The 13,060-nt window shown below is 54.7% G+C and overlaps 1 protein-coding gene and 1 pseudogene across 1 annotated transcript; both read right to left on the bottom strand.

The window, feature by feature from the left end:
* Positions 1-7,490: 7,490 nt before the first annotated feature.
* LOC149810521 (SNF1-related protein kinase catalytic subunit alpha KIN10-like) lies at positions 7,491-7,895 on the bottom strand. The gene has a single exon (XM_089994225.1). It carries the CDS (start codon positions 7,893-7,895, stop codon positions 7,491-7,493), a length of 405 nt encoding a protein of 134 aa, XP_089850351.1.
* A 147-nt stretch (positions 7,896-8,042) lies between these two features.
* On the bottom strand, positions 8,043-11,333 carry LOC149810520 (serine/threonine protein kinase OSK1-like; annotated as a pseudogene).
* Positions 11,334-13,060: the final 1,727 nt, after the last annotated feature.

Here is a 13,060-nt window from a genome sequence, read left to right as displayed (position 1 = left end):
TGTGCCCGGCTGACTCTTTGAGACGACTTGGACATGCAGGAGCTGCAGAGCGTGATTGCAGCAAAGGACTCCGTCGTGCTGGCCCTTGAGCAAGACCTCGCAGACGCCAACGCCACCAAGGATGTGCTGGGCCTGGCCCTCATGAGGCTCATGCAGGAGACTGGGATGGTGGACACAAACGAGGGGGGGGCGTATATGGGCCCACGCCCTGATGGCCCCACCACCACCCCAGTTGCCCTCAGCACATTGCAAGATTCCGACGCAGCCGTACACGCGTCGCTCAACTCGTTGTTGCAGAGCGCAAGCAAGGCGACGCGGCCATTGCAAAGCGACTTAAATTGCGCAGCGACTGCTTCTGCAAAGCTCATGCAGATGTCTCGGGTGTGGGGTGTAAGGCATCCGAGCGCTGCTGAGGAGCTTGCTCTCGACGGCACAGAGAATACGGGGGCAGCTCAGATGGGCACGCACTTGCCGCTTGGCACTTCCGCCGCCGCACGCCTCTTCCAAGCTCCCTCACAGGCGACACCATTGGCAGGCGATGCAGCGCGAGGTACGCACTTCACCGGAATGCTGCCATCCCCTCCACTGCCAGGATTGCCTTGTGCTTGGGCGACCTTCCATGTTCATGCAAATCCGCCGCCTGCCTCGATTTCCACTGTGCGAAAGATGTCATTCGCCACTGCAACTCCATGTATCAAGAGCGCCTACTTTGGAAGCAGATATCATCTGTGCTCTGGCTGCGAAGTTATGTGAACGCATAGGGTCAAGTGTTTGAACGTGGCGTGAACCTTCGTTTTGGCAAATGCAGGTAATGAAGCGGCACAGCAGCCAGAGAGTAGCGCAGGCAGCGTGGCAACGACTGCATCGCACGATGCCGAAAATCGTGAGCACGTCAAACCCAGCAGCGCCGCCCACGCAGCTGAACCCGGCCCCACCTTCGCAACGGCCCTCCCCCATGACGATGCCACTCATGGAAGCGCCAATACCTCTGCCAGTGAAACGAATCCGTCCTCCTGTGGCTCCCTGCCAGCGTCGTTTGTTCCATCGCCCCGCCCGCTATGCGCCCGAAAACTCGAAATGTCCGGTCTACCAGGCTCCCCGACCGCTCGCACGTCTACAGATGACGCCCGCGGCCCTCCTCTCCTCCGGGCTGCCCCAGCAAGTGCAGCTGAGTCAGCCCCCTTTGCCGCCAATGCTGCTGCCTGTGCTTCCCAGAGCGGACGGCACTTGGCCACCCAGCAGGAAATTGAGCGCGTGGCGTTGGCCATGCTCACAGCCGCTCGGTGCGGCCCCTCACTCTTTTCGCCTGTTGCCGTTGACAGGATCCCGCAGGATTGCAAGCGTCTTATACGTTTGCGCCACACAGAGTAGCTGAACTAGATTCCCGTTGAAAGCGACATCGTGTGTATGTTTCCCGGTCGAGTTGCAGCGCTCGACGCAGTCGATGTGGTGAAGTGTAACTCTAGTCACTCTGTTGAGTTTAGGCATATCTGCAATTCAAAGCCTTTTTTCCGCACGCGTGTCTGCAACCTCAAACTCTCTGCTTGCAGGAGGCCAAGCGTGGCTGCTCCTGCTCACACTCCGATCAAGTCCCCAGACCCTGCGACCCCTGTCGACGCTGCCACCCCTACTGGGCCCACCCCACCTGCATCTCTCCCAGGCTTGCTAGTGCTTTGGTCCGGTGATGGCCACGGAGCACCTTCCCCTATGCCGGCGTACTCCCCCCTGCTGGCAGTGCCCACGGAGCTCGTTGAGGGCCCTGCACTCGACAAGGACTCAGCCTGCCTGGCGTCAGATGTTCTGCACTTTGACTCCAGCACAACGGCGTCGGTGACCTCACTCATTCATGCTCGTGTGCCTCAGGCATGTCTTTCCTCATCGCAGCATTTACTGCCTGAGCTTGGACACGTGACGTCCAAACCACCATCGATGGCTCCGCCTTGAGATCATGCTTCTATTGCATATGCATTGAGGCGCGCACACTCAGCCGGTTCTCGTCCACGCGACTTGTGGCTCGGAGGTGATGTTGTGCAAAGTATGCGCACGATTGGCGTTGGTTTGAAATTTGGCATGAATGATTGGCGATGCTTCGAAATACGGCATGAAAGGAATCACGCATGCCTCACCATTCGTATATCCGGATGATGAGTGGCTACAGGCCGGTCTTCACTGTTTCAGTCGCACTGCAGGGGCTACCCAGGCTCATGTCTGCTGCTCAAGACGTGGCACGACAATACTCCGATGTGCTGGCTCAGGACGCCTTTGCACACCTCCTGGAGCGCCTTGCTTCGCAAGTGCCGCAAGACTCTGCTGCTGTTGGTGATGGCGCCAAAACACCTCGAAATACGGACGCCAACTCAACTGCAGCGCCCCTCCCAAAGACAGACGACGACGCTAGGGCCGCAAATGAATTGACGTCTTGCCTCAGCGACGTCGCAGAGGGTGAGAGTGCAGGGGTGTCTGCCACGTTGACATCCCCTAGTCGGACCGGCGAGCAGGTGCGGTTTGTCCAGCGTTTTGCATGTCTGAGAATCAGCTGAGTTTGCTTGCGGTCTGACTAGCCCATTCCTACTGAATGGCTTGAGGCATCGTTTGCCAACTCTTGTCTTCACATCTGTTGCCATCACGTTGGGCGACCATCCCGCAAATCTAGCTATGGATCTCATCCATGGTTCCGCAGACGTACGTGTAACAGATGGAGTTCAGTATGACGTAGGTGCTGATCCTAGCTGTCCTTGTTCGGAGGGCAGTTATTGTTATCGTTTTTATTATGGTGTTCTGTCCATGAATACACCTATCAACACCTGTACTAAACACCTAACACCTATCTCTTCTGTCATGCAGTTTGATGGCCTGCGCAGCTTGGGCATGCGCTCTAGCGCCAGCGCGTTCTTCTCATCAGACACCAGCCCATCTGCCTGGAGCCAGTTCTCAGCGGGCGACGAAGAGAACCGAAGCCCTCGGCAACAAGTCCGCTCTCGCACGCTTCATGGTCACGGCGCCGCTCGCCTCAGTCCTTCTTGCGACTGGTGTGTTCTGCACCACCTGCCGATCACATCGCGTAGGTTTTCGAAATTCTAGCTACTCAAAAAGAGCTCAATTTCGACTCACCATCAGACACGCACTGTTCCAGTTTGCGCCTGTTTGGCCAACAATCTGCATTATCGAGATAGCTGGCGAATAACCCACCTTTGCGAAACCTGCTGTTGGATACACAGTCATTTGTTGGACGTGGTCATCCGGAGATCTGTGCCGGTGTTGATTTGGCAGATCAGAACAACTCAGAGACTGTGCAGCAGGCATTTCAGTGGCACGAGTGATGAATGCTCTGCTGCCGCGAGTTTGTCAATGCAGCGTTGACAAGCGCAGACCTCACAACAGCTGCCATTTGCTTGATGTCTAGGTGATGCATGCGTGAAGTTTATTATGTGAGATCATGCGTCGTGTCGGTGCACTGGGGCAACAAGCGTCATGGATATCCAGATACCATCGTGACGACGACAAAGAGCCGAATCGCATTGGATGTTCATTTATACGTGCCAATGATGCAGACCATGTTGAATTAGTGACTTGATCGATAATTGATATTTGTGTCAACATATACTTGTCGAGGGGAACACTCATAGTAACATCAAACAGAACTCGATGCGCTGTCGAGGACAAAACGTTTCACCACGGCCTGCAGGCCCTCCCCAGAGGCTGGCCAGCTTGCGCGCTCGATGGACTCACTGCGTTTCCGCACCCTGGCACAGCAACGCCAGTCGCGCGACGCTTCTCGCATCCCCTCCCCCGTCCACTCAGCCAACCCCATGCAGACGCCGTCTGCAATGACTCAGACAGTGCTCATTGCGTCTCCCGATGCGCTGCACTCCGCTCTACAATCCACCGCTGCCTTCCAGGCGAATGCGGTGCATGCGGCCAACAGCGACACCAGTGGGAACGCGGCCTCTGACCCTGCTGCTCTCGCCGCCTTTCACACCGCTCTGCGTAGAGATGACTCTTCCGCGCACACTCAAGCTCATGACAGCCAGCCCACCATTTTCCACGAACCTGTGCCATCCCTGTCCCCCCCCCCCTTGACCGGGTATGCGTCATTATAATGAAAGCATGCTTTTGATATGGCGCTCTTGAAAAGCCACTGAAAGATTCATCCTCTACCCTTGAGAGCTGCCACAGTGCTGCACGCCGGATTTCCCGCAGTGGGCTCTCTTGGCTCATCATTCGTGATCCTCATCATGCATGCCTGGCTGCCTATGGCGCATGACTTGTCCCACCTATCAAACGTGCTTTCGTCAGCGATATCTGCCGGATGAACGCCATGCATGCGGCCTGTACGTTGACTCTACATCACGCCATAGCTGTGCGATCAGCGTGGCCTTGACGCACTTGATTCCGCGTTGTGCAGGGCTGAGGACACTTGCGCTTTAGTCTTCAGCGATCCGGTGGACTGGCTGGAGATGGCCAATGCAGGCAATCACGCAAACACACGCACGCGAGGCCGGAGCCTCAGCCTATTGCGCATCAACAGCCGCTCTCCGGCGACTGACGGTGGCGAGGCCTGCGCTGAAACGCCGCAGGGGAATCACGCCAAAGTCCACGAACAGCAGCAGCCAAAGGTCGATGCATTCGGCAGCAGCTCCAGCGGGATCTCGATCCCATCGTTCCCCTCCCATGGCGCCGCTTCTGGAAGCCCTGGCAGCCTGAAAACCCAAGATGTGGCACGCCGTATGCGCATGAGCGACGTAGGCTCCACCCCATCGCAGTGGATGTCCGATCGCTTGGTGCGCTCTTCGTTCACAAACCCCCTCTTCGACGTGCCCACGGCTGCCGCTGCCGGCGCGACGCAACCGGCCGAAGCTGAAGCAGACTCGGCCGACCCTGGCCGATGCAGCCCTGCCCGCAACAGCGTCGACAGGCCTGTCTCCGCTTGCGGTCCCTCGCAGTACGTCGATGTGGCCACCCTGCCGGAGACGCCTGCAAGTGCAGACGATGGTAAGGAGGCACGGGCTGAACTAGAGCGAGCGCGCCAGTCTGCGGGATCCTCTGCTGAAGAGGGCAGCTCCTCTCGTTCCCTCCACTGTGAACTGGGCCCGGTGGGGCGCCTGGCGGACTTGTTGGACGCCGCCACTCCCTCTCACCCCCCCTCCCTGTTTCCATTCATGGCGCTGATGACGGTGTGCGCGCCCTGGACAATGCGCCGCTGCACAGAGTGCTGCCCGTGCCACTCGAGAACCCCTCGATGCACGATGGCGCCTCTGCTATGCGCGGCAGCAACACCCGAGCTGCGCCACCCCCCTTCGGTTCACCGCAAAAGGCAGGCAACCCTCGCCTCGCTGCACACCGCAGCCATGCCCTGCTCAACATCAACAGCAATGTTGGGAGGCAACGGCGCGGCAGCACGGCACCCCTGCCTTCGTACAGGAAACCAGACAGCGGGAAAGCACCCAGCGGGACTGCTGCTAGCCAATCGCAAAGCAAGCCGTCACAGGTTGCGACCGCGCCCGGTCAGCCGGTAGGCGATGGGGCCAACCGTGCTCAAACTTTCGCTGTGCAGCCTCCAAAGGGCGCTCCGGCGAAGCCTCCGCCTGATGATGCGACAACACGCCGCTCCCGGCGTGCTGCCCTCGAGCAGTCATTCCGACAGCTCCAACGGCACGGCCTGAAGCTGAATGCGGCCAGATCGGCAGGCCGCCGCGGCGACAGGAGCAGCCCCCCATTCGGAGCGAGGGGCGCGACTGCCCCCCTGCCGCCTATGGTGGACCTTTCTGTCGCCTCCCGTCAGCCTGCGCCAGGCTATGCCAACAGGAACGCTCTCAAGCAAGTAAACAACCATGCAGTTGGGTTGCACGATGCACAAGCGATTCGACAAGGATGAGCCACAGGCGGTTCTTCATCAGCCTGATGGCAGGTCTTGTGCGCGAGCCACTGCACCACTCCATCCTTCTGAAAACAACTTGTGAAGTTGCAGCTCGTGCTCAGCAAGTCGTCGAGCATTTTGAGGCTACGCTTGACGTTGATGATGATGCTCAGCCTGTCATTGCTGCTATGTTCTTATAACGGACCCCAATCTGGTCCTCAACGGACTCGTCATGCAAGAGATTGTCCATACTCGATGCCAGAAGACTGTAATGTAAATTGCATTGCCCGATACAAGTTTTCCTTTTGTTCGAAAATGGTTTTTCAGACGGAGCCCCCGATTGGGTGCTTGTACGCCTGTCAGGCACTCCTCAGAGATGGCCTCTCTGTCATGCGACACTGACATGGCGTTGGCCGTTTGTGGAATTGGGGAATATGTTCCTGCTCATTACACCGCCGCAAGCACTGCGTTCTGAACTACTGGGCCTCAGAAGACAGCAAGCAGACGTCACATTCACGCATGATTGACGTCCATCACAGGTCACACAGCACGCGCTGGGGCTTAAATGTATGTCATGATGCATCACTAGATTCCCCTCTTGAAACTTCAAATCCAGCGGGCGAACCTTGCTTCCGACACCGACCAAGCCCATCATTGTTTCGCGCCACTGGCGTTAATATTGCAGTGCACACTTAAGTACAAACCGGCACGTCCTATGCACGCAGTCGCGCACATTGCATGTGTACTTCACAGCCAACATGACAGCTCGGCAAGTCCTGTGCTGCCATGTTGGCTGTAAAATACACACACAATGCGCGCAACAGCGTGCGGTAGATCAGTTGGGACACAAACGAAAGAGACACCAACAAGCAAGTTGCAACTATCTCAGTTCGATAATTCGGCCGGTGGGACGAGCTTCTCGGGCATGGTGCTGGAAAGCACAAAATTTCCCGTGCCTGGTTGTAAGATCGCAACTCTGCCATACAAACCAATCAAATGAAATCGTTGCCGCGGACCCACGATGCGTGGGCTGACAAAATCCCGGTCCCAGCTGGCACCGCCAGCATGAAGCGGGAAGCCTCTCTCATAAAGTGCGTGTCTGCAGCCGAGCCAGTAGTTGCAGAAAGCGCCGCAAGTATCAGAACAATCAAGGCCCATTCATCTTTGCACAGCTCTCAGTGGGATCGCGGGGCACACTCAATGGAACGAAAGGTGGACAACAGTGCGTTGAGCATCCATGTAAGGGAGTAAGGCCAAGGGGCAAGGTGCACGTGTCCAGGGCAAAGTAGGCACTGCACAAGTAGGCGCTGCGAAGGTGCTGAAAGGCCTTTCACCGGAGGGAAAGCCTTCATGTGAGCACTGGCGCATTCCGCAGGCGGATCACGTCATGCAACCTCCATAAAGCAAGTAATTGTCGACAGGGTGTCGACGGCACGTCAAGAGTGACACTCAGTACGCCACGTGCACGCTTGTATGTCAAGCTAACGTCTCTTCCGTCCTGCATGCTGTCAACACCAACATGCATATAGCAGCAAGCGCCTCCTGTCCTCGTATGTCAAGATAGCATCCGCTCCATCGCCATGCTGTCGTTTCGAGTCGCGATGTACAGAGACAGAGGTGCGTTCCGAACGCCTCAGTTGCCGGTTCCCAGCCGAGAGAGCAGATCCGCGCAGATGTCCACATACAAGAACAGGTCGCCAGAGAGCCGCTGCAGGTCGACGAGGTACTCCTGTTGGCGCACCCGGTACACTTGGATTTCAAACTTGACGACCTTCTTCACAGGCGAGGGGGTCTCCTCGTCTGTCATACCCACAGTCATCTCGTCCTCCATGTGGTCTGAGAACCCAAGGCGGCGGCGCGAAAGGGTGGCAGTGACCGACGAGTGACACTTGTAGTTGAACGGTCCGAGCTTCTTCCATGTGATCTGAAGCGCTTTGAGGCAGCCGTCGACGTCATGCATGATGGCTTGCGGCGCCTTGCGCATGCGGATGCCCAGCCGCCAGTGCTTCTCGGCCACCAAGCGCTGCGTTTGCACCATCTGTCGCCTGTACGAATGCACGCATTGCTCAGGAGCGCTCGCTGGCCTGTAGAGTTTGTGTCCGAACCGGCCAAGCATTTGATGAGGTGTGTGGGCCGGGCAAGAGGAGCAGTCAATTATGACTGTTGGACCGATTATTAGAACAACTCAGATGTTACTGCCAAGATACTGATGAGAAGGCATTTCGACACTTGGGCGATGATAAACATCCAATCGCAAACGCCATCCATTGCAATGCAATCCAAAGCAAGCACCCATGCTCCCGTCCTTGACTGCCATCCTCGCAGTGCCTCGATGTGAGAGCGACTTTTGACCGATGGCCTCTGCCTCCCATCAGTAGTTGAACAAGGGAATGTAGTTCTTGGAGTTGCCAATGTCCATGTGGATGCGGTAGTGTTGTAAAAAGATACATCATCATCATCAATGCAATGCGGCCACACCTCCCTCAAGCTTCAATGAAAAAAAATCATCATCAGCCAGACTGTCACGCAATCTACGCCGCCCAAAGCGGCACAACTAGCATCACGCAGCCTCCACAGCTGGCACGACCACTTTTGCAACCACGCAACTTGCGTGCACACTGTGTGTACCTACCCAGGTTTTCAAGTCACCTCATGCTACCAGGAGGGTAGATACAAGCATGCAAAGCATACCCGCTTCGAGCGTCGCGGCCTGCAGCCATCATGCCCGAGGGGTGCTGAAGGCGAGCTTGACTATCTTGGGAGAGCTCCATCTGAAGATAGCTGTTGTTATTCTGCAGCGTCTGGTTGTCGAGCTGCAAATAGTACGCCACGGTCGCCTTTGTCTGCTTGCGCGCTTGCAGGGCCTTGACGAGCTGGTCGCGGTCAGAAGCCCAATGCAACAACGGTGTTGAGCGTCTCTTCGTCGATGCGCGTATTGAGGGCGTTTGGCTCCACCTGCACGAAAGCAACAAGATCAAGTGTCCTTCAAGGGCAGTGGATTGTGCTAGAGCGCGTACACTGGTGCAATCTGGTGGCGTGGAAATGAATTGGACACGCAATCTGTGAATTCGTGATCAGAAGGCGTGCTCTGGAGCATCATCTGCTGTATCATCGGCTCCTGTATGATTCAGCTTCAGGCAGCAGCCGATGCTGAATGATGCTGCAATGCATGTAAGCAATCGAGCAAAGACAAGCTCCAATCGTCCAATCGGTATATGTTTTACATGCTCCCAGCTCTGTCTGCCTGCACGCCGATGAAAAAATTCAATCCCTGAGTGACGCACCTGCATGACAGCGAGGTAGCGAGGCAGGGAGTATGTGAACCAGGGGTGCTGGCGGATCTCAGGGATTGTGATGCGCTTGAGGGGGTCCACGAGCAGCATGCGAGGGATGATGTCGCGGGCGCCTGGGGAGAGGTGTGTGGGTAGCGTGTAGATGCCGTTCTTGATCTTTTTGAAGAGGTTCGGGATGTTCTCGTCATCAAACGGCAGTGAGCCGCAGAGCAGTGCATATAGGATCACCCCACATGACCACACATCGACCTCTGGGCCAGCGTAAAGTTTTCCTGAACACAAGCAGGGGTCCATGCACCTCGAGCTCAAATGCTACCGCTGACAAACTGAGGTTCAAGTAATCGGTGGTGCAGAGCAGCTATGGATGTTCACCAACGGCAGCAAGCGCAACCAACTCCTGCTTGGGTTGTTTAAAATTGCCTCAGGCATAACAACCAGGAGCGTGAGATAACATATATCGCGTAAATACACGCGCCAAACAGCATAACCTTTATGAGCAACCACTGGAAACTTCAAATCAATTTTAACTGTAAAGTTTTTTTTTGGAATGCGTTTGAGCATTACTTTCCACTAGTGTGTGAATGTGCAGGTCTGTGAAAGCAGGCCTTGCCCATACTCAACGGACATGGAGGTCCATGCAGTTTCCAAGCATCAGAGCATTTAGGCTAATGCATCCGGAATACCAATGAGAACAAGAGTTCAGACCTGAGATGACCTCAGGCGCAGCGTAGTTCGGCGAGCCACATGACGTTTTGAGGAAGTGGCCATCCCGCATCACATTGCTGAGGCCAAAGTCCGCGATCTTAATGTTGTGGCGGGCATCGAGCAGCAAGTTTTCCGGTTTGAGGTCTCTATGAACGACCATATTGCGGTGGCAGTACTCCAGCCCAGAAATGATCTGCTGGAAGAAGTGGCGAGCCTCCTCTTCTGCCAGGCGGCCCTTCTCCACGATGTAGTCAAACAGCTCTCCCGACTTGACATATTCCATGATGACAAAAATGTCCGTCGGTGTCTTGATAACCTCGTACAGCCTGATGATGTGCGGGTGCATGAATAGGCTGAAGATTTTGATTTCCCGCCGCACTACACGCCACAGGCGATGTTTGAGTACCTGAGATGATGGATGGAAGGGTGACGTGACCACCTCATGGCATGTCTGCCATAGATGATGATGAAATGGACGATGCATCCATGCGGTGCTCCAAGAGTGCGTGTGCAAAGCAGGGGTGATTGCAAGGCATTGGTAACAACCCAAGGAATCTCCCTAACTATCTCCTAACCCAAGAACCATCCGTGACATTCGTTCTCCAGTTGACGACACCACATGAAACTTGCAAATGCAGAGAACATGAATGCATCGTTTCCATGGAAACATGCTGATGTGAGCTCATCGTAACAAGAACTTCAGTAACGCAAAGATAAACACACAGAATGCTGCTGCATTGTGTAGCGCCTATATCATAGCCAGGCAACTTCAAAGACCAGCGGTTCAAACGGGAGCTTTCCAAAAACTGGGTCCAATACTCTGCGGGCAATTTTTAAATTCAGTGGATTTCAAATGCTTCCTTTCAACGGTTGCCAGAGCATCACATCCGTCTGCTGGTGGAACCAACCAGCAAGCTGACCCTTAGATCGGCTCTTTGACTTGTGAATAAGCCCCGACATATAGTTTCAGCTGACACAGCAACTATATCACGCTGCTACGAACCTGACTTGCAGTGCTGCATCCACAGCGCAGAAGGTTCCATTGGTTCAGGGTGATGCAAACGTAATCCATCAGCAAAGCAGCTTTTGTACGACCAAACCATGCTTGAATACCCCTCTCTGGCCTGTTTTCATTGTCATCAGCAACAGGTATTCCATGAGACGTGTCCGAGAGTTTGGATAGAGCCTGTCTATTCTTCCTTGAATCCTGACAAACATGATGCCATGATGTCGGTCCAAGCACTTGGCAAGCGCACCTTTTTCCTCCATGTCCATGGACTGAATCTTCTTCCTATTGAGGATCTTGACTGCGACTTTGTGTTGTGTCAACACGTGCTCTGCAACCTTGACTTCCCAAAGGACCCCACACCCAGTGTCTTACCCAGTCGGTAGTTGGACAACAGGAAGTCCGCTGGCTGGAAAGCCTCCGGCTCCAAGCTGCGAGCATAGCTGCATTCCTCCCCTTGCTGTTGCGCCATGCTTAATTACGAGCCAGCAACAGCATGCAATCTCGCAACTGAGACCTTGGTGACGATGTATGTCGATCAGCGGAACGTAACCATCGGACTCGTTTGCTTCCCTCAAGGTCCCAAGAATAAATCTGCAGCTCAATATGTCCAACTTGTGGATCGGGGCTTACCTTGGGCTACAGACTCCCCTCTATAGTCACATTTGAACTGCAACGAACGGATCACGGCAAGCACGAACTCTAACATTGATATATATAATCATTTATGGTTGCCTTTGACATAAGACATCGCGTTCGCGGTCAAAAGGTGCGCGACGCTCAGGAAGATAATCACAATCTATAGGGCTCGAAACGTCACATGGGCATACAGTGCACCCATTCCTCATGCACAGCGCGTTTAACAAAGCCGGAGTGAGGTAACAGGCTCACTCACCTTGTTGTTTGCAAACAAGACACATTCCGTCGCAAAAACGGGTTTTGGCGTTGGTGGCGTTAGGTGACTATGCCAGTCGAGTCAGCACTGCATCTGTCGCAACCAAGCGCAGCCTTTGTTAATGTACGCCTATCTTCACTGAAAGCTCAGTGAGACACGAGGCTTCCCCTCAACTATGACGGCGCTTGCCTGGGTACTCAATTATTGGTTGCCACAAAGTGCATTGGCCAGTTGGACAAAACAGACGCATTCATATATTCATCCAACGCGTTTGGTAACATCAGAAGGAGACAAACGCGTGTGCCACGTTCCTCACGGTCGCAGTTGCAATCCTTGGTTCGCTCTACTGCGTGAAATAGGCCATTAGGGCAGTGACGTCACAAAATCTTGACAGACGGATTCAATAGTTATTGACGCAGAGCGTCCAGGCTGCGAAAGGAACAGCGCGACCAATAGACACTGGACTAGAAATGCATGAGCTATTGTTTCTGCTGTCCATCGTCACAGTCGTGTATAGGGCTCTATAGAACCCTGTGGTCTGCCATCTTGCACTTGCAGCCTGTCGGTGCTCAGCCATTGTGCAGTCAGAACGTGCTCGCTATCATGCAAGCAATGCGTTATGCAGGCGTGAAGGTACGATATCGCGTTGACTGTAGAGTCCTCTTGGAAACTCTTCAGGGTTGTAGGCGTTTGTCGAGTTACCACGACTTTTAGGGCCTCCTCAATGTCAGCAATGACAGCTGCGCAAGTTCCATCCCAACATGTGGAAAAGGTTTGCATTGGCGTGTAGTTTAGACGTGGTTGCCGTCGAGACAGGCATGCACAGGATTGATGGCCCAAGCGGGCGCGTTATGGGTAGTGCAATCAGCAACTGTGTTGAGACTTTCGTTGCCAGCCTGTCTGAGCAATGCTAGTTGCGCGCGAAATTGCGTATCATAACAGTTTGCTTAGCTTTTCCGCCAGGGCGCGCCTTATGTGGCCGCTATGCAACACGTTGTTTCTTTGCATGATTCGTGTGGTGCAGATAACCCAAGCCATCTACGACACCGTCGTTCCCAAGGAGTGCAGACACCCCTTCTCCGCCCCAACCGATTCCGTCGTCGTGATTTTCATCAGAACGTGTGCAAATGCATGTTGACGCGTGAATGTTGCAAACAAGCGGACCTGCGCGTTTTCTACAATCTTGTGCCAGCTACTAAGGTGACCGTGGAGTCGTGCACCTCCGCAACGGGAAACGCACGAGGAATTGCAGGTCATTTGTACAAGTTTTCCATTTGAATTAATCCCATTCTCTAGCTGCACAG

Source organism: Nuphar pumila, unplaced genomic scaffold (assembly GCF_984573655.1).
Source record: "Nuphar pumila unplaced genomic scaffold, dmNupPumi1.hap1.1 HAP1_SCAFFOLD_321, whole genome shotgun sequence".
Classification (NCBI taxonomy): Eukaryota; Viridiplantae; Streptophyta; class Magnoliopsida; order Nymphaeales; family Nymphaeaceae; genus Nuphar; species Nuphar pumila.
Note: the sequence above shows the minus strand (reverse complement) of the source record. Positions and strands in the feature narration are given on the sequence as shown.

Excerpts from the sequence above, each read along its gene's own strand:
- LOC149810521 (XM_089994225.1), bottom strand. The coding sequence starts at position 7,895 with ATGGTGCAAACGCAGCGCTTGGTGGCCGAGAAGCACTGGCGGCTGGGC.